This window comes from Ursus maritimus, unplaced genomic scaffold (genome assembly GCF_017311325.1).
Source record: "Ursus maritimus isolate PB19 unplaced genomic scaffold, ASM1731132v1 scaffold_5, whole genome shotgun sequence".
NCBI lineage: Eukaryota > Metazoa > Chordata > Mammalia > Carnivora > Ursidae > Ursus > Ursus maritimus.
The window spans coordinates 75,527,061-75,547,086 of NW_024426663.1; the positions used below are offsets into that span (position 1 = coordinate 75,527,061).

Below are 20,026 nucleotides of genomic sequence, written 5' to 3' on the forward strand. Positions count from 1 at the left end.
TAGCACGTGCTTTTCTGAGCACTTCCAGCCAGGTTTGTGCTAGTAAATGGTGATCTGTCCTACAGGCCCACGTCTGCTCAGAGAGAATAGCTTATGGCTGCGTCCAAAGTCAAATGAAGGGTTAAACAGGTCAGACTCATGGGCGTGGCCTCATCACCACCACGGCCGTGATGACTGACCGTGCCCTGATTCAAAGGATATTCACAAGACGGTGCTCACATTTTTAATATAGATATATTTGCGTGTGTCTAAAATGCATATGTATAAAATACAGAGCGTGCAAACATAATTTTATGCATAACTTTTAGATATTATATAAGTATATATAATAGAGAGAGATATATAAATTTTTGAATGCCCAGCCATTTCTAGTCCTGAGGAGAGCTGCACACACACCACCTTTCTTCAGGTTTATAGAAGCCTAAGTCAGTCTCAATCATCTCCTTACCATGGAGATGCCACCCAGAGGACTCAAGCTCTCTTTCTGATACAGTCATACTTTCCCTTCGTGCGTAGTGGTTATTTTAGAAAAGACTGATGAGCCCAATGGTTTTAGTAGAATACCTCTGACTAAATACTGATAAGGAAAACCTGGGAAACATGGGGGTGGTTCTAAGGCAGTGCCTCCTTGCAGAACATACCCCAAAAATGCACAGTAATTTGAATACAAGTGGGCAAATTACAGATACGTTCTTTTAAAACCTGATCTACCTTACCGAGGTGTCACCCCCATGTTGGCTTTCTTTCTCTTCTTTTTTACATTTCACCTTAAGGTGTTGGTTCACTAGTAATCATAACTCGGGATTTCTTCCTTTCCAACAAAGACAATCTATAAAAAGGAAATGTAATATATGCTTAAATCAAGAACATCCAGGGTGATGTGCAAAATAGATTGGAAGGTGGTTAGGACAACTTCAGGCCGCACTGGAAAGGTACAGAAATCTTCGGTATTCAAGAAAAGAACTTGTTTTGGGAAAGACACACGACGCAAATTTTAGTCACATCCCACCTGTCGTAAGTCTGAAAAAGGTGTCCATCCAAAACATCGGCGAAGGAAAGGGGAACATCCTTTCTACCTCACTTGAAAACTGCTATGAAACAACAGTCCTCCGGGCCAGAGCAGCCTCAGCCAAAAGGAGATGACTGTACAGGCGGCAGGAAGAATCAGATGGAATGAAGAAGGCAGGAGGGGGGGGGTAGTGGTGATGTGACAATCATAGGAAAGTCTTACCAGGCAACACCGCCACTAAAGTTCTAGATCGCCTATAAAACAAATGTGTTGGGTGAACGCTTTCTTAATACAAAATGTTGCCACAATTATGACACTGTCCTGGATATCTGGTACCTTTGCCGAATTACAGCTTCTTCCTTTCTACTCTTCTGAAGAAAGAGCATTATGTTGATGGAAAAGGCAGCAATGCTGAAGAGACATACCAAGCAACCCTCATGAAAGGACTTAGTAGAGACGCGTGTAAGAAAATCAGATGGGAATTATTTTAATGTCTTGCCTGTCAATTCCTCCCATGGCAGGTAACATAAACGGACTTGATAGGAACAGAACTGAATTTGGAAGCAGAGCCCATAGGACCAAGACAATCATGGCATTTTATGATGATCCGCCATTACATAACAGATATAAAGGCTGTTTCACCCTGAGCAGCCTGGAGCCATTGCTTTACCCATCGCTCAGCGTACACGTTGTGGAGAACGGCACTGCCAGAAGACTGTAGATGATTGTCCTCATCAAAGGAAAGTCATTCTGCCAATGTTCAATGACTGCATTTTGGAAGCTTTGGTTCTAAATCCATCCCAAGATCTGCTCCCCCACAGCCTCTAGATTAGATTTCTTAGTGACTCAGTGTTCCTACTGATGTTACCCAAGGTCAGTGAAGGCAGAACCCAGGACCCTCCAATAGATCAGAGCCCTTCTTCCGTATCTTGCTGCTGTCCAGCTTTAGGTGGACAAAGGAGGTAGTTCTTGTTTAGCATATAAAAAAAAATGAATTCTACTGGGTTCTAGCTAGAACTACTCTGTAGAGCTTAGGTCACTCGTTAACATCCATATGACACTCGTACCTGTCACTTGAGCCAACGTCAATGTTTGCTCCTTGGTCACCCAAGTACTTTATATTTAGTCACTGAATATGTTATAATGGCTATTAAAAAAAAAACTCATTTAAGCTGCGACAAATACAAATTCATTGTCTGAACCTGAAAGTAAAATTAGAAGAATTCTTTATAATTTATATTAAGTATCGCATTGTGCTTAAAACAAATCTGACAAAAATGATACTTTACGTTGGGGTCGGCAAACTCATTCCATAAAATGCTGCGTAGTAAATATTTTAGGTTTTGCAGATCACATATGGTCTCTGTCACATATTCTCCCCTTCTGCAAAATGATTTAAAAAGGTAAAAACTGTTCTTAGCTCATGGGATGTCCAAAAAACAAGAAGTGGGCCAAATTTGGCTCATGGGCCACTCGTGGTTTGTGAATCCTTGCTTTAAACAGCTTAGAATATTTTCATTTCCTCCATCCTTCCTGATATTTGCCCCTACACAAACTGATCAATAAGAAGCAGAAATTAAGGCAAAGACTAAGCCAGATAAAATCTTTAATAAAAAGTAAAACTGGATAAAGGGCCCTGAAAAAACAAATTCTTATGTTGTCTTTCAGATAGCCTACCTGGACCCCTACACTGCTGTGGATGAGTGTATGAGGACATTAAACCTGATGGTTTGAAACTCATGATGCTCTTTATCAGAAGGCTGTCACTGGGATTCTCAGAATTTCCTCATACTATGTTGAGCAGCACTTGCTGTGTGCATTTCCAGCAGGAGCAATGCTAGGTTACATATTACTGTTAAGGAGACTTTCCAGAAGTACCCCATGACGTTAAACATTCTGTGGGACCTAAGTTGAGTGGCAGGGGGACAACGGCAGTGATCTTAGCACAATAGGTTTTGAGAAGGAAAAGACGGAATACTGCTTCAGGCACATGCATATCATCTGTAGAGCTCTAGCACTAATGTCACCTCAGGATGGGGCTCCCTCTGCCCTCCTTTTGCAAATCCCAGTCAGTAACAATAACACAGAGATGTTGAAAGCCCACAAAGCAAAACACAAGATAAAAGACTGAGAAATTCTGTCAGGAGTCTATGTGCTCCAACAGAGTAAATAAGAATACTTCCAGGCTAAACACTGAAAAGGTTTCGAGCAGTGTTGGAGCATGCCCGCCATGTTTGTGTGAGGCCTTCTGCCTGTCAGTCTAGCACATTCTGAAGATTTCAGATTTTCAAGACCAATGGGCCTGCAGTCTTCAAAAATTCAGCAAGTAGCCACAGCAATAAGCCAAGAAAAAGAAATAAAAGGCATGAAATTGGAGAAGTAAAACTACCACTATTTGCAGATGACAGGACACTATATACAGAAACCCTGAAGCCTCCACCAGAAAGATGTTAGAACTAATAAATGAATTCAGTACATGTTGCAGGACATAAAATCAATAAACAGAAATCTGTGGCATTTCTGTACACTAATAATACACCATCAGAAAAATATATTAAGAAAGCAATCCCATTTACAAACACATCAAAAAGAATAAAATACTGAGGAATAAATTTAAGCACAGAGATGAAAGACCTGTACACTGAAAGCTTTAAGACACTGATGAAAGAAACTGAAGACACAAATAAATGGAGAGATATACCATGCTCATGAACTGGAAGAATCAATATCGTTAAAATGTTTATACTACCCAAAGCAATCTACAGAGTCAATGCAATCCCTACTAAAGCTCCAATGGCAGTCTTCAGAGAACTGAAAACAAATAATTCTAAAATTTGTCTGGAACCATGAAAAATTCCAAATAGCCAAAGCAATCTTGAGAAAGAAGAGCAAAGCTAGAGGTATCAGGCTTTCTGAACTCAAACTATACTACAGTTTTAGTAATCAAAACAGTAAGGTTTTGGCATAAAAACAGACACAAAGATCAACGACGCAGAACTGAAAGCCCAGAAATAAACCTGCACATATATGAACAATTTATGACAAAGGAGCCAAGAATATACAAGAGAGAAATGAGAGTGTGTTCAATAAATGGTGCTGGGAAAACTGGACAGCCACATGCAAAAGAATGAAACTAGACCACTCACCTTATACTATTCACAAATTTAACTCAAAATGGATTAAAGATTTAAATGAGAAATAAGTGTTGGAGAGCATGTGGAGAAAAAGGACCCCATGTACTGCTGGCAGGGCATGTAAACTGGTATAGCCATTCCGGAAAACAATATGGAGAATCCTCAAAAAAATTAAGAATAGATCTACCATAAGATACGGCTATCCCACTTTGGGGTCTTTATTCGAAGAACATGAAAACACTAATTTGCAAAGATATACGCACCCCGATGTTCACTGCAGCATTATTTACAATAGCCAAGATACGGAAACAACCTAAGTCTTCATCAACAGATGAATGGATAAAGAAGGTGTGGTACATATATGCAAAATGGAGTATTACTTAGCCACAAACAAGAATGAAATCTTGCCATTTGCAACAACATGGATGGGCTTTGAGGGTATTATGCTGAGTAATGGAGAAGGACAAATACAATATGACTTCACTAATTTGTGGAATCTGAAAAAAACGGAACAAATGAACAAACAAAACAATACAAAAACAAACTCATAAACACAGAGGACAAAATAATAGTTACCAGAGGGGAAGGGGTGGTGGGGTGGGTGAAATGGGTGAAGGGGGTCAACTGTATGGTGACAAGTGGTGACTAGACTTTTGGTGGTGATCACTTTGTGGTGCATAGTTGTCTAATTATAATGTTGCACAACTGAACCTTATGACATGTTACATACCAACGTTAACTAAAAAAAAAAATTCAGCAAGTACTATTTTTGCCTCTGCTTCAAAGAAATTTTAAATTACCACAGAGCTCCTCATTAAACTTTGTTAGCTTACGAAATAGTAAAACTAATTGCTTTCAAGTGAATCCATTGCTAGAAGGTAATAAAAACAAGACATAAACATTTTTTCCACATTTAACATACATTATTCCCATTGGAAGCTTTCTTTATGTCTCTCGTAGGGTTAAACTTTACTACATGAAGTCACTCATGAAGCATTACTCGTAAGCCCTCTGTTGTTCTGACTGATGGGCACACGTCTGTGCAGAAACATTTATCTCACAAGTCCTCATGGAGCCACAGTAGTCGTGGGTGCTCTTGACCTGACAGAGCTAGAAGACTTGTAAGATCTCACAAGAGGGGCGCCTGGGTGTCTCAGTCGGTTAAGCATCTACCTTTGGCTCAGGTCATGATCCCAGGGTCCTGGGATTGAGCCCCACATCAGGCTCCCTGCTCAGCAGGGAAGTCGGCCTCTCCCTCTCCATCTACGTCTTCCCCTGCTTATGCTCTCTCTCAAATAAATTTTAAAAATCTTAAAAAAAAAAAAAAAAAAAAGATCTCACAAGACTCAGGTATTAAAGAGCTCTGGGCCACCAGAATCAAGATGTTACTAGACATGGTCTTTATCCTCGTGAGGTTTGGTTCAAGCAGGACTTCTGTACCCTCATTTGAACAGGGTGGGGAATACCATAGGCACTCAAAGAATACCTTGACACTGGAGAGAAAATCCATCCCTTCACCTACCCCGGATCAGATGAAAGTTTTAAGGATATTATGCTAGTGGCTAATGACCTTCAGTAGTCTTTCCGATTCTTCTTCAAGACCACATGGAACCTGCCTATCATGGCACCTTCATCCCTCTTACCACACAACTGCACGTCTACCCAAAACACCTGCCCCATCACTATCCGTGCCAATGGCCTTGATAGGAAAGAACAGGAATCCAGAGGACACAGGAGGGGAATGGTAGATGAGAAGAGGAATAAAAGCTATCAGTCCATAAAAAATGAAGAATCTTTAAAGAGGAATACAAAACCGGACAGAGAGACCTCTCACTTCACAGCGACACTCACTCTGAGCTTCTTAGAACCTATTTAAAGAACCAAAGCAAAAACACCCTACTGACCACTAGAAAGTACACTAGGTGGACTAGAAAGATAACAGTAGTAAATCTAAGAATACTCATCCCTTTCCAGAAAAGATACACAGCGAGCCAGATTTCTAAGAGCTGGCCACTACGAAGTCAGATTAAAATTATTTTTGTGATATCTTCTGGGACAAAAGCATAAAATTACCCCCAAAATAATAATAAGCAGAGATTCAGGATGATTCTCCATAGGTGTCTAACATAGCTTTGGTTTTTTTCTCAAACCAGAGAGCTTATGATCACTGAAATGCCCAATCACATGAAATCCTGGGAACCATTTATTTATTTATTTTTAAAGATTTTATTTATTTATTCGACAGAGATAGAGACAGCCAGCGAGAGAGGGAACACAAGCAGGGGGAGTGGGAGAGGAAGAAGCAGGCTCATAGTGGAGGAGCCTGACGTGGGGCTCGATCCCGTAACGCTGGGATCACGCCCTGAGCTGAAGGCAGACGCTTAACCGCTGTGCCACCCAGGCGCCCCTGGGAACCATTTATTTAAATCAGGAAAGTTAATAAATCTAATTTTTCACTCTGATTGCTGGCAAAAGATCTTTTCTTCCAATCCAACTTGATCTGAATACTTTGTGCCTTACTTTGTGGCTTTCCTATTTACAGACCAGACCGTGATTCCTACACGCAGGTTTCCTAAGAGGTTCTAAAGCCCCGACGCTAGATATCCCAAAGTCTGCAAACATTTATTTTTAAATTGTATCTTCTTCTGTTAGACTATTCGATACAATCTATAAGCTAAAGTGGTACTCTTTACGTAACACAGCTTTTAGAATATTAAATCTACGACAAGCAATAGATATTAGGAGTAGCTACTCAAAAATCTCTTGGTCCCTGAGTCATTGTGGAAAACTAAATGTCAGATATCAATTGCCACTTAACTGTGAGTTGGAAATATGATATCCTGTCACTGTGATACAAAGTACGCTATGCAGAAAAATCAAGCAATGGGCATCTGGTCAGGAAGCCCATGGCGAGAGCATCACTCTTCCAAAGACATGACACTGGACGGTCATGAAAATCAGTGAGGTCACACGAAGTGGGGGAGGGGGCTTGGTTTTTAACAATCTTTAGCTAATTCCCTAAAATGGGGTCGCACCTGTTACAAACGTTTGCCCTTGGACACGAAGATACCTATAGATCGTTTAAAACAAATTACTGCCTTAATGGGGAGGAAAAGAAAAAATTTTTAAATATCCCTGTTAGACGCGAGTCAGGAACACCTTTACCCTAAGTATTAAAGTGACAGATACTGTCTGGACTTCATTTTTCACAGCAACTACCATCATCACCGTGATGCAAGACCTGGACAGATTTTTTTTAAAACATTTTACTTATTTATTTGACAGAGAGAGAGACAGCCAGTGAGAGAGGCAACACAAGCAGGGGGAGTGGGAGAGGAAGAAGCAGGCTCCCAGCGGGGCAGGGAGCCCGATACGGGGCTCCATCCCAGGACCCTGGGATCACGCCCTGAGCCGAAGGCAGACGCTTAATGACTGAGCCGCCCAGGCGCCCCTGGACAGATATTTTTTAACTCAGGTGCCATAAATAACCTCCCTTGCTCTTTCCTCACTTTTCTGTACCTAGCAAGTAGTAGATACTAGAAACGCAAGACTTCAGGGTAGCAAAAGGCAGCAAGGAGAAGCATATGAAGCAGAAAAACCTAACAAGGGAGTCAAGTCTCTTCAAAGGGTTCATCATAGCCCCCTGCGTATGTGTACCTAGCTCTTTTCCCCTGGCTTTGGGAGGCAAAGCAAGACTGCTTTAGAGAAAGGCAAGTGTTCACGACTTCAGAAAACAGGGCGTCCAAAAAACACATGAACAAAAATGCAAAGACAAGCCGCGGAAAGTATTTGCAAATCACGCATTGGAGAAAGACCCGGTAATCAGAATATAGAAAAACCTCTTACAGGATAGTAAGACAAATGACCCAGTGTAAGAACGGGCAAACACTTTAAATGGACATTTTGCCGAAGAAGAGACACAAATGCCTAAGGATCACATGAAAGGTGTTTGCCATCACGGGTCACTGGAGAACCGCACATTATAACCACAATAAGTGACCACTGCACACTCACTAGAACGGTAATAAGATGACATCAATAAATATACGTATGTGTATATATGTATGTATGTGTGTATGACTGACAGTGTTGTCAGTGCTATGTAATAAAAGAGGAACCCTCACAGATGCTTGATTTCTGGCGGAAATGTTAAGATGGTACAGGTCACTCCTAGACATCGACGCAAGAAAACGAAATCCTGTGTCTACAGAGACTTCTGTGCCAAAGTTCACAGCAATTCTATTCATGACCGCCCCCTAAATGGGAAACCTTGTAAATGCGAATCGGCTGGTGAATGGGTGAACAAACTCTGGCATATCCTTACAATGGAATACCGTTTGTCAATAAAAAGGAGCAAACTAGGTGGGACAACAAGAATGAACATCAAAATTGATAGCAAGGTAAGAGAAAAAACTACATCATCTGACTCTTTCTTACGATGCTCAGAAAAGCAAATCTCTGGAGACAGACAATATATTGGTGGTCGCCTGGGACTGGAGGCAGCAGGGACTTCATGCAAATGGGAACAAGGGATCTTTAGGGGGTGATGAAGCTTTTATGGGGCGCCTGGGTGGTTCAGTCGGTTAAGCTTCTGACTTTGGTTCAGGTCATGATCTCAGGGTCCTGGGATCGAGCCCCACGTCGGGCTCCCTGCTCAGCGGGGACTCTGCTTCTCCCTCTGCATCTGCCCCTCCCCATGCTCATGCTCTCTCTCAAATAAATAAATAAAATCTTAAATAAAAAAAAAGACGCTCAACAGAGGTGATGGTTGTGTAGTTCTCAACATTTACCAGGAAGTGATTGAGATATATGCTTAAAATAGGTATAGAAGTTATACCTCAATAAAATCGTTTAAAAAAGGGAAGAATGACAAAAATCCTCTTTGTTTCTTACAAATTAGCCAAAAATTATGGTGAAATGCTGCATGAGGTTTTTTTCTTTAATTCTTTTTATTTCTTCACCAAGCGTTTATTAAATAACGACCATGTTCTCAGTGCAGCTTTGACCTCACCAGCATGCTAAGTTCAAGTCTCTGAAGGCTGGGCCTTTTCCAGTTTCCCCAGGAATTTGGCAGCGATCAGACTATTTACTAATCCATGGTCTTTCGAGTCGGGGACAAAACAGGGCTGGACATGGCAGAGCAGCAGAGCTCAAGGATCGCCATTCCCCTCCGTGGTGCCTCGGGAAGCACTGTGAAGACTAGGTACTTATTGTTCTGCCCGGCTGGCAAGCACCAGAGAAACAGTTCATCCAGTCCTTCCCAGGGAGTCCAGCCAAGCAGCCTTCCCCAGCAACAGTAGGTGCTTCATCCCCCCAACAGCAGCTCCGGGATACCGTTCGAAAACCCACTTCATTCCCTAAATGAATAATCATAACATGAGGCAAGCCCATGAATAGGTACTCAGGTTGTAAAAGTTCCCCGTGAAGATAGAAGGCAGATTTTCCAGGCTCTGGAAAGGCTCAAAAGGCGTGCATTCTACTGCATGTAAGGGCACTTGGCTTGTCTCGAATTTCTCGTTATTTTAATGTTATTTTGCGATACAATCACATTAAAAATAAAGGATATAAATTTCAAAAAGAAAAAGGAACATACAAAATCCTGCAGGCAAGTGGGGAAAAGTTGAATTTTCTCCAAGCGAACCTCATGTACGTCTAAGAAATGTAGTAATTTGGTTAAAGACAAAATAGCGTGAATGTCAAGGCATTTACGTTTAGACTGTATGTTTTTTCTTTTTACCTGACACAGTGATTCAGCAGCTCAAGTGGATGAGAAAGCTGCACGGAATCGCATACACACCACCCTAAAGTACTATGATGATTTTCCAAAGTTAGAAGACAATCAGGACCCAAATTCCATAAAATCTACACCCCGGCATTGATGTCAGGATGGGGAGGACTATAAGGAATTCACTATAAGGTCCGTGAGGTTGGATTTCCGAGCTGTTCTTGGCTTCATATTGTTTGTTTGTTTCTTTGGTGTTTTGTTGTTGGGTTTTTTGGCTTTGGGTTTGGTTTTTTGGTTTTGTTTTGTTTTAGCTTGAATATGATCAGTGCTGGTATTTTCCAGCTGCACTCCTCAAACCAGGATCTCAAAGCATCTTGCCAACAAATACTAAATTCTCATTGTTCTCTCAGGAGGTAGACCCCCCCAAAAACCCCCAAAAAACAAAAACAGAACACCAAATCATATCTATGGAGGCACGAAGAGAAAACTGAGCTGGACAAAGTATTGGCTTTTTTCCCCATAAGACTTTAATGACCAATTTATTTGGCAAACACTATACCAAGCCTTGATGCTTTCCATTCACAGATGCGTGATGAATGCTTTTAAACCGCTGACTTTTGTAACTTGAAAGGGCCCGTTTTAAAGTTGTGACTCATTTCTGAGTCTGAAAAAGCTGTATCTGTCTGTATGAATCCAACTCTGGAAGTCTAAGTTTACAAAGTATTACATGACCATCAACCACAAATCACAAATCCATTGAGGAAATGCTTAGAGTTTACTTAGCCACAGCTGAAATTTTACGCGGTAAGAAATAATCTAATTATCCAGTGCACCGTGATCAACCAAGGTGCCAGCAGGACGCTTCCCCAGCACGGCCCATGGGTATTCTAGGACTACTTTGACAATCGCGGAAGAACCTTGATCCCAAGTCACATGCTTCCGATTTAAGGAAATTAACAGGAAATAAGGCATCTCTGATGGTCAGGGCTCAAAAAAGTGTAGACCTCTCAGGGAATCTCCTAAAAATATAAAATAGAATCACGGAATGCAGATCAAGAAAGCAAGCTAGCGTTCGAAAACGTAGCTCCTCATTTCATGCTCTCCTGCGTGTGATTCTACGTAAATAATTTTTAGAAATAAATAGGACAAGTGAGACTCTCAGATGCCATCTATCTCTTCCTCCTCGAAAAACTGGCTTCAGAGAAAAAACCAAAGCAAACTAAAACTCTTTTGAAATGAGAAACTTGAAAATGAGAATCCAGATCATAAGCATTCCACATAGCTTATCACCTACTGAAACTTGAAATGGTTTTATTCAAAATCAGGCTCTATGAAGAGGAAGTCAGAAATGCCTGAGCTTAGAGTAGCAGATTCGCATGTGGCCACAAAAAAGTAAACACCACAGCGCTAATGTCCTAGATGTCAACAATGACCTTGCAGGAAGAAGGGTATATTCCTGTCACCTTAGTAGGTACAAAAAGGACACGGTATTCAGGGCCCATATTCAATGGGAAGCAGAACCCCAAATCATATACCCTCTATGAACTGGTGCTAAAAGTCTGGAAACCTGTGCAGTTACAAAATGGGCCATTCCCATCCTGCAAGGGCTTTCCTTATCAACTCCCTGGTTAACACTGATGTCGGAAGACATCACCAGTCCTCGTGTTAAAAGCAGCTATTTTATGTAAAGTTTCATGCGGGAGACGGTTTTATTATGGGACATGACTTGACGGTAATAGTCCACATATACTGGTATATAATAAAGGAAGTTTCAGCCACGTTTCAGAAATCATCTTTGGGCAATTAAAACAAATGCAATGTAGGAAACTATTAGTGACAGGTTTTTAAATGTATTTTTTTAATTAATTAAAAAAAGAGAAGTCTACCTTGATTAACGGGAGACATAAAACATACTTTTAAGACAAAATAACAGATTCTAAACACAACTGGAAACTCCATTGGTCGGTTGTCTTTGATAATTTGAAAAAAATACTTATTTACCTATCTATATATTATTATATTATAATATATATTATTAAATATTATATTATATAATAAATACGTATTACCTCTCCTTCCCTGTTAGTTTTGAATGGTGAAAAGAATTTATTCTTCATTCACCTAAAATGCAGTTTAGCTCATGAGAAGCTCTACAAACAAGTTCCATTGTTCGCGTCTCCAATTTTCCCACTTGGGAAAAGAGCAAACCATTCTAAAGCCATTGTGAGAACCCCTTCCCTCTTAACTAACGCTTACTAGTTAATGCATACTTAAACACTCCTGGAGATAAAGCAATGAGGTAAAGAAGAGTGAATTTAGGGGCACTGGGGTGGCTGAGTCAGTTAAGTGCCTGACTCCTGGCTTCAGCTCAGGTCATGATCTCAGGGTCATGAGATCAAGCCCCATGGCAGGCTCGATGCTCAGCATGGTGTCTGCTTGAGATTTTTTCCTTCTCCCTCTACTCCTCCCCCCACTCAAGCGAGCATGTGGCGCGCTCTCTCTCTCCCTCTCCAATAAATAATAAAATCTTTAAAAAAAAAAAAGAAAAAAGGACAGTGAATTTATTCGGTCACAAATGTCTTAACTAAATGAATCTTTTCCAGCGACAAATAGCACTGAGCATCACTACGTTATTACTGATTGTTCGTGTCTGCTTCTCTCGTGGTAGTACTGCCACCAAAGTTCCCAGCTCCCCATCCTTTACCTCTCTGTCCGTCCAATCCAAACTCGGGCCCCTCCCCCACACGATAAAACCTGCAGCAATCAGGAAAAGAATATTGTGCCGAAAGTTAAAATGCCTTTCCATCTCTGAAACTTTAGTTATTGACAAGTGCCAACTCTGGTTCCCAGAAGCTATGGCCAAGTCAACGCTCCTTTTCTCCCTTGGATATACCCAAAGCACACGCCCATATTAAATCTTCTGGGAACCCTTATAGGACAAAAGAAAAAAAAAAACACAATACAGAGCAAAATGCTTTCCTTTGTGTAACAGGGCACTGGCCCACAGTATCCGGTCCTACCCCTGGCAAAAGAGTTTCCTCAAAAACAGTGTCTGGTGAAGCACACTTGGGGTCGAACACTCACTTATGCTCTTTAAAAAAACAGTGAAGCCTCAGAAAGTACAGGATGGGATAATTCCCAGTTTCCAGGGCCCCAAGCTATGGGGTTCAGACTTCCTGTACGACATAAATGTTCCTGAAGGTTCTCTTGGTTCACCTGATTCAATGCCTGGACCTGAGTCTGTAAGAACAAGAAGTCACTTGCACAGACCTAGGTCACACTTTCTGGGTTGTTTTAGAAGCAAGTGTTCTTTCCAGGCTTGATATCCACCTCAACCGAAAGCCAAAACAAAACCAGACAGAGAAGGGACACTGGTCTGGGGCAGCCTCCTCCCGACAAACGTAGGCTCCAGACATAATGCCAGCTACTTGCCACTCGGCTTCCTCCTACCTTTCACAAAAGACGGGAGCAGGGAAAAGGAGAGAGAGAGAGAAGGAGGGAGGGAGAGAAATAAAAAGAAAAAAGGAGGTTTTATTCCTTATACATAAATCGGAAGTACACGATCTGTCAGGGAAAGGAATACCGCCAGGAGGAGATGCCTCCTCTAGGATGTCCTCCTCGTTAGTACAGAATATTTTCCAGAAACCTCTAGAGGTGCCGTGCTCAGTGGAAGGACAGGGATAGGTCTGCAAAACAAACTTCTCCAGAGAGACATTTGCTACTGTTTGTCTCTCAAAAGCTCTCTCTTTTAAAACATTTTTTTAAAGATTGATTTATTGGTTTGAGAGACAGAGAGAGAAAGAGCACGTGCACACGTGAGGCAGAGGGAGAGAGAATACCCTCAAGCAGGCTCTGAGCTGGCATGGAGCTCAACGGGGCTCGATCCCAGGACCCTAAGATCGTGAATCTAGCCAAAATCGAGAGTCAGGTGCTCAACCAACTGAGCCACCCAGGCGTCCCAAAAGCTTTCTCTTTTCACAAAGATTCCTAGACTTGTTTTACTTAACTAAGAAGAGAATTTCTATTAGGTATGAATCCCCCTTTAATAGGGAGAGAATACTTGGGTCGATCAAAGATGGACCGTGGGGTTCGTTCAAATCCAAATTCCAAACCAAAGAAATAGGAGAGCTGTGTGTTGTATGAAGTACTGCAAATTCACAACAGGAAGAAGGAAGGAAGGAGGGAGGGAGAGAGGAAGAAGGAAAAAGGAAAAGGGAGGGGAAAGGAAAAGGAAAGAGGGAGAGGGAGGGGGGAAGAAGGGAAGGAAGGAAGGAAAACATTGAAGGCAATGTAATATGCCAATGGCATATCAAACTTGTAAAATAAATAAATAAAGCTAATTTCTTTCTTTCTTTTTTCTTTTATCTTTGTACCTTACAAGTCACCATCTGGAGATTTTGTGCAGCAAAATGGGAAGTCAAATGAAAAACAAATTGGAAAATCTACTATCACAACACTGGTTAATGATTTTATTTTCTTCCACACATTTGCACAAGTAGGAAATGTAACCTTTGGAAGAGGAAACCTATCAAGCCATTGAGTTTGCAAAGAAGAAATTAAGACGAAAAGAAGTGAGCTGGTTGGCCTGAGGTCACGCAGCCCCGTCCGTTGCAGAAGTGGGATGAAATCCCAGCGTCCCGGTCGAGTCTGGTCTCCCTTTCCCCTTCCCCAACATGCCACAGTTTTTTCCCGTTATGTTAACTGCCGGCGACAGACTCTCAGTCTTCCTATGAAATGGGCAATCTTCAGGTTCTAGTGTCTTTCTATATGAACCCAGGATGGGTCTGTCACCTCATAATCTCAGCCTGTTAAAAAAAACATACATACTTTGGGCTGCTAGGAAGACGTGGCACAGTTTGCCTGAGGCGTTCTGAATTTCCTGAAGATGGATTCAAACAGTTAGGACGGACCTTTTTTTGAAAAGAAAACGTATGGCACGCGCACAGTTTTGAGGCCATTTGTTTCCCGGGCCCTTGGGAAGCAGATGCGCCGAGGATCACTTATACAGATGCACGTACCATTCAACTACCCTTTACCCCCACTGGTTCGGTGTTATGTACAACTTTCAACTAAGAGCAATTTTCGTAAACTAAATGGGTTTACCAGCTAAGATTTTCCATATTTATTCTTCAAGCTTTATAGGTACATCTGTTCCAGAAAATACCAGAAGCCTCTAAATACCGTGACTGCTAGCAAACAAAGCGTTACCATAAGGAGTCTACCTTTCATTAAAAAGAAAACTTCAATCCTTCAAATGCTGGAGTTTCGAAGAGAAGCTCTAAGAAGGATTCAGACACTTGATACTAAAAACTAATCACTCCAGAATTTCTTGTCAAATAGATAGACTCAACAAACATGCTGACCTCGGCTCCCTCCCTAAACCCCATGAAAATGACAGTAAATAACTGTAAAAGAAACAAAGCCCAAAAAGCACAAACCCATGAGGACAGCAAGAATGAGTGACAAGACGGTACGAAGGGAGTGGAAAAGCCAACTGACACGTGATCGCTGACTTACCTGACTCGCGAAAGAAGAATTCTTTTTTTTTTTTAACTGTTTTTTTATTATATTAGTCACCATACAGTACATCCCTGGTTTCTGATGTAAAGTTCGATGATTCATTACTTGCGTATAACACCCAGTGCACCATGCAATACGTGCCCTCCTTACTACCCATCACCGGTCTATCCCATTCCCCCACCCCCCTCCCCTCTGAAGCCCTCAGTTTGTTTCTCAGAGTCCACAGTCTCTCATGCGAAAGAAGAATTCTAGACCAGGAGTGGTGAAAAATCACGAGGCAACCATACTGGCACTGAGAACCAACCCCCGTCCTGCCCACAGACTCAAGAAATCCTTGGCACCAGTCCCTCTATAAGTGGAGATCGGGACACAGCCTTAAAGGTGCGGACAGGTGCAGATACTGCATAAAAGCAGGTAGATACCTAGATCCCCTCCTCCACCCTTTGTCACTTCTAGTACCGTTTTGCCAACTGGCAGAAGCCTTGAAGTTTGTTCTCTCGAGAGGTAAGACCCAAGGTCAGTGGGCTGATGGCAGGGCATCAAGCACTGTAGGGAGAAGCCTACTCAGGCGACGACTAGGAAGACAAATACAGGCTCAAAGATGAGCGGTTGAGACCTCTTCTCTGCCCTTTCAATTCCCAGTACGCTGTCCCCTAGGCTTGCACCTTCAAGGTAGGACAGGACAAACAACTGCCCATGAGCCTGTCAGATCGCTCAGAGGAAACAGAAAATACGTAAAGATACTAAAGTTGGTGTTCCATAAGGAACAGCAGGGAGGACACTAGAAGAAGGAAGGGAAAAATGAAGGGGGGGGTAAACAGAGGGGGAGACGAACCATGAGAGACTATGGACTCCGGAAAACAAACTGAGGGTTTTAGAGGGGAGGAGAGTGTGGGGATGGGCTAGCCCGGTGATGGGTATTAAGGAGGGCACGTATTGCATGGTGCACTGGGTGTTATACGCAACTAATGAATCATGGAACACTGCATCAAAAACTAAGGATGTACTGTATGGTGACTAACATAACATAATTAAATTAATTAATTAATTAATAAAATAAAATAAAATAAAATAGGTGTTCCATACCCCCCCCATCCCAAAGACCCTGTAGTGAAGCCCACAGTTGACGGCTTCTAGATTTGCACAGAAAGTTCCCCTCACTCAGCTCTTGAGGGTTGCACTGTCAAGTAGGAGCAGACAGTTGAGGTTACCTAGCTACTTAAGGAAAGCCAGAAGCCAAAACCAATAGAAAAACAAATCTTTGGGCAAACAATACATATACAAAGAAAAAAGTTTCAAAAATTATCATTAACATCTCTGAACAAATAAAACAATGCATTTCAAGAACAAAAGTATGATGCTATGTTTTTCAAAGGGGCACTTGGGGATCAAACATAAGACTAGAAATGAATATACATTAAAAAGAAATTATATTCCAATAGAAAGTATGGAAGATAAAATGGAGGTTATCTTCCAGAGACAGAGCCAAAACAGAAATGGAAAAAAAGGAAAAAGAAAACAGGAAAATTAGAGAACTAATAGAGGAGGGCCAATAATCACACAACAAAACACAGGAACAAAAATCATTAAATAATTCAAGAAAATTCCCAAGAACTGAAGGACATTCATTCCAAGATTGAACAGGCCCATTAAATTCCCGGTACTCTAGATTAAAATAGATTCACACCAAGATGTGTCCTGTTGCAACTGTAGAATGATGCAGGATCAGTGAATCCTGAAAGCTTCCGGGAGAGGGAAAAAAAAAAAGCATCGAAAACTGAGAACAGTATCAGACGGCTGGATCCTGGATTTTCCAGAGGAAAATAAAGGCTTCGATATTCTGAGCAAAAGTGATTTCCAATCGAGAGTTTTATATCCAGCCCCGTTATCAAAGAACCAGGCAAGAAGAATGGCCATATCTGCGCAAGCTCTCAAAAAATTACTCCCTTACCCACGACCTTTTCTTAAAAGCTACTGGAAGATGAATTCTGCCAAAAGGAAGGATAGTTGGAAGATGAGGGAGAAACGGGGTTCAAGAAAAAGGGTACCCGACATGCGAAGAAGCCAGAGGAAATCCCCAACATGATGGGCAAGCAGGTTAAAGGTAAGAACTGTTTTTCAAGGTGAAATTGATTGATTGCTCAATATACATGAATCTAGCAAAAGAATATTTACGTAATACTATGGGACAATTTAGGGAAAATAAAAAGATGTGCAGAAAAAGCAAAATGCTAATAAGATACTACACACTGTTCAGCCACAATGCAGTTTACGTAGTCATAAGGATGTTATTAGCATGGAATGTAGGTCACTGGCGTCGATGTAACTTATTGGGAAGACGGAAATTACTCTTTTGGGGGGTAGAGTCACGAAAGGGTTATGTATGTGTGAAAGAAAACTAAAACCCCAACTTTCCTAAAAAGCTAGATGAAAAACCTAGTGGTAGCATTATTAAATAAGCGATATCCTTCAGAAACACGAAAAGCAATTTACCAAAAAAACTGACTGAAAGATCTTCAAGTGACTGCTTTTGAAAAATCAAAACGGGGAAGGGGTATTATTGTAGGTTTGCTATTATTGCAACAATTCTCATAGAGATATTTTTCTTCGTTAAACTATCTCTGTAGGTATATACCTTTGATTTCCAAAAGCTAAACTAAAAAAAAATCTGGTCACTACAAAGAACACCCTAAGATTTAACAGTTCTATCAACTACGAAATCGTGCCTATCTGTCTGTTGCTAATTTCAACGTGGATTTTCTTAACCAAGATCTCATGAGATTTCACCCCTCATTAAGATAGAGTCCCTCCTATTTCTATAACAAATCTATTTTTTTTGGTTTGTTAAATTGCAAGGTTAATATCACTGACACTATTACTAATTAATTCGGACTCGCTGGGCAGTTCCTGAATTCTAAGAATGTGTGTCTAGCTCTAAACCACCAGAGCACCTCAGACAATAGAACAATCCGCACTTCCCCTTCTCACTGTTGAGTTCAACACAAACCAAATATTATACCTATACGCTCCTTCTCAGTAATCACATGAACACCGTGTTAAAGAGGCAGTACGCTCGACAGACCACGCTGAGATATTCCCTGAAGTTCAGACAGCCTGAATCACCATGTTTCCACTGGATTTCTGTCTCGACAATAATCCACGCTATAACCAATATGGCGCCAAAATGATTCAGTATTACCATTAAACAGACATTTCGAATAGAAATCTCCTGTAGGGGCGCCTGGGTGGCACAGAGGTTAAGTGTCTGCCTTCGGCTCAGGGCATGATCCTGGTGTTGTGGGATCGAGCCCCACATCAGGCTCCTCTGCTATGAGCCTGCTTCTTACTCTCCCACTCCCCCTGCTTGCGTTCCCTCTCTTACTGGCTGTCTCTATCTCTGTCAAATAAATAAATAAAATCTTAAAAAAAAAAAAAAAGAAATCTCCTGTAAAATTTGTAGGTCTCCAAATTTTGACGCAGATTGTAAAGACAGCTCTCTATAGAAAACTGATCCAATCAGAAAGAAAAACGCATCATCAGGGCGCCTGGGTGGCTCAGGCAGTCGGTTCAGTGTCTGACTCATGATCTCAGGCTTGTGAGATCAGCCCCCAGTAGGGCTGCGTGCTGGGCATGGAGCCTGCTTAAGATTCTCTCTCACCCTCTGCCCCGCCCCACCCCCTGTCGTGCTCTCCTCTCTCTCACTTTAAAAAAAAAAAAAGAAGAAGAAGAAGAAGAAAAGTACATAATCATCAAGGCATTACTGTGAGCAAAAATGTTAAGTAAAGTTTTGTCAGACTCGTTTAAAACACCAGAGACTCCAACATTTTCAAGAGTGAGTCACTGTGTGCCTCTGGGCTAAAATGTGTTCTTCCTCCCACTTCCAAATTACGTTCCCCGGAAAAGAAACACACTTACCTTTCACAGGCTCGGACAGTCCATGCGGCAATTATCCATAATGAGATACTAAACACCAAGAGCACAGTTCCTGGACAGATCGTCATTAGAGTCTTCATAACAAAACGGGTATTGAAGTTTATCTTATTCAGTGCTCCGATGCTTCGAGACGAGGCATCGGTGAAAAGTTTGCTATGTAAGAGCATGACTCTGGCGATCAGATAGAGTCTTAAGAACATCGGTATAGATAAAATAATGTCCACATCGGCGGTGGTTGTGGATGGGGCATAGGAGAAGGCAAGCCGGGCCGTCCATGTGAACGTGTAATTCCCAGGTATGGGATGGATAGCACACACCAGTATTTCCAAGCAGATGAAGAAAATACGCTCATAAGTCATGGCTATTCTCCAGTCATCTGCTCCGTTGTCCACCATGAACAACTGAAAAAATAAAGTAGAAAGTCAGCTTCAGTATGGCATGAATGGTCCACAAGCGTTAGTGCAGAGTCCAAAGATACATAACGCGTGACTTGCAGCGATCGTGGCGAGCTACAGGGTAGAACGCTTAAATGCGAGCCAGGTACGCTATTTTGAGAAATGGGATTGGCACAAAAGGAGAACTTCATTTTGCAAAAATTGAAATTGGAAACTTGCTCCCCGGGCACTGGCATTATGCTGGGGTCGATGCTCTCGGAGGATTGGGTAACTTACATCATGTTAAGAGAAGGGGCTTGGGCCGATCGGT

The 20,026-nt window shown here is 41.7% G+C and overlaps 1 protein-coding gene across 1 annotated transcript in view; it reads right to left on the reverse strand.

The window, feature by feature from the left end:
• Positions 1-20,026, reverse strand: part of KCNN2 (potassium calcium-activated channel subfamily N member 2) — a 141,664-nt gene that overhangs the window by 79,534 nt on the left and 42,104 nt on the right. Inside the window, exon 3 of the mRNA XM_040622570.1 lies at positions 19,304-19,722. Within this exon, the coding sequence (XP_040478504.1) occupies positions 19,304-19,722 (419 nt within the window). The remainder of the gene's footprint in view (positions 1-19,303; positions 19,723-20,026) is intronic.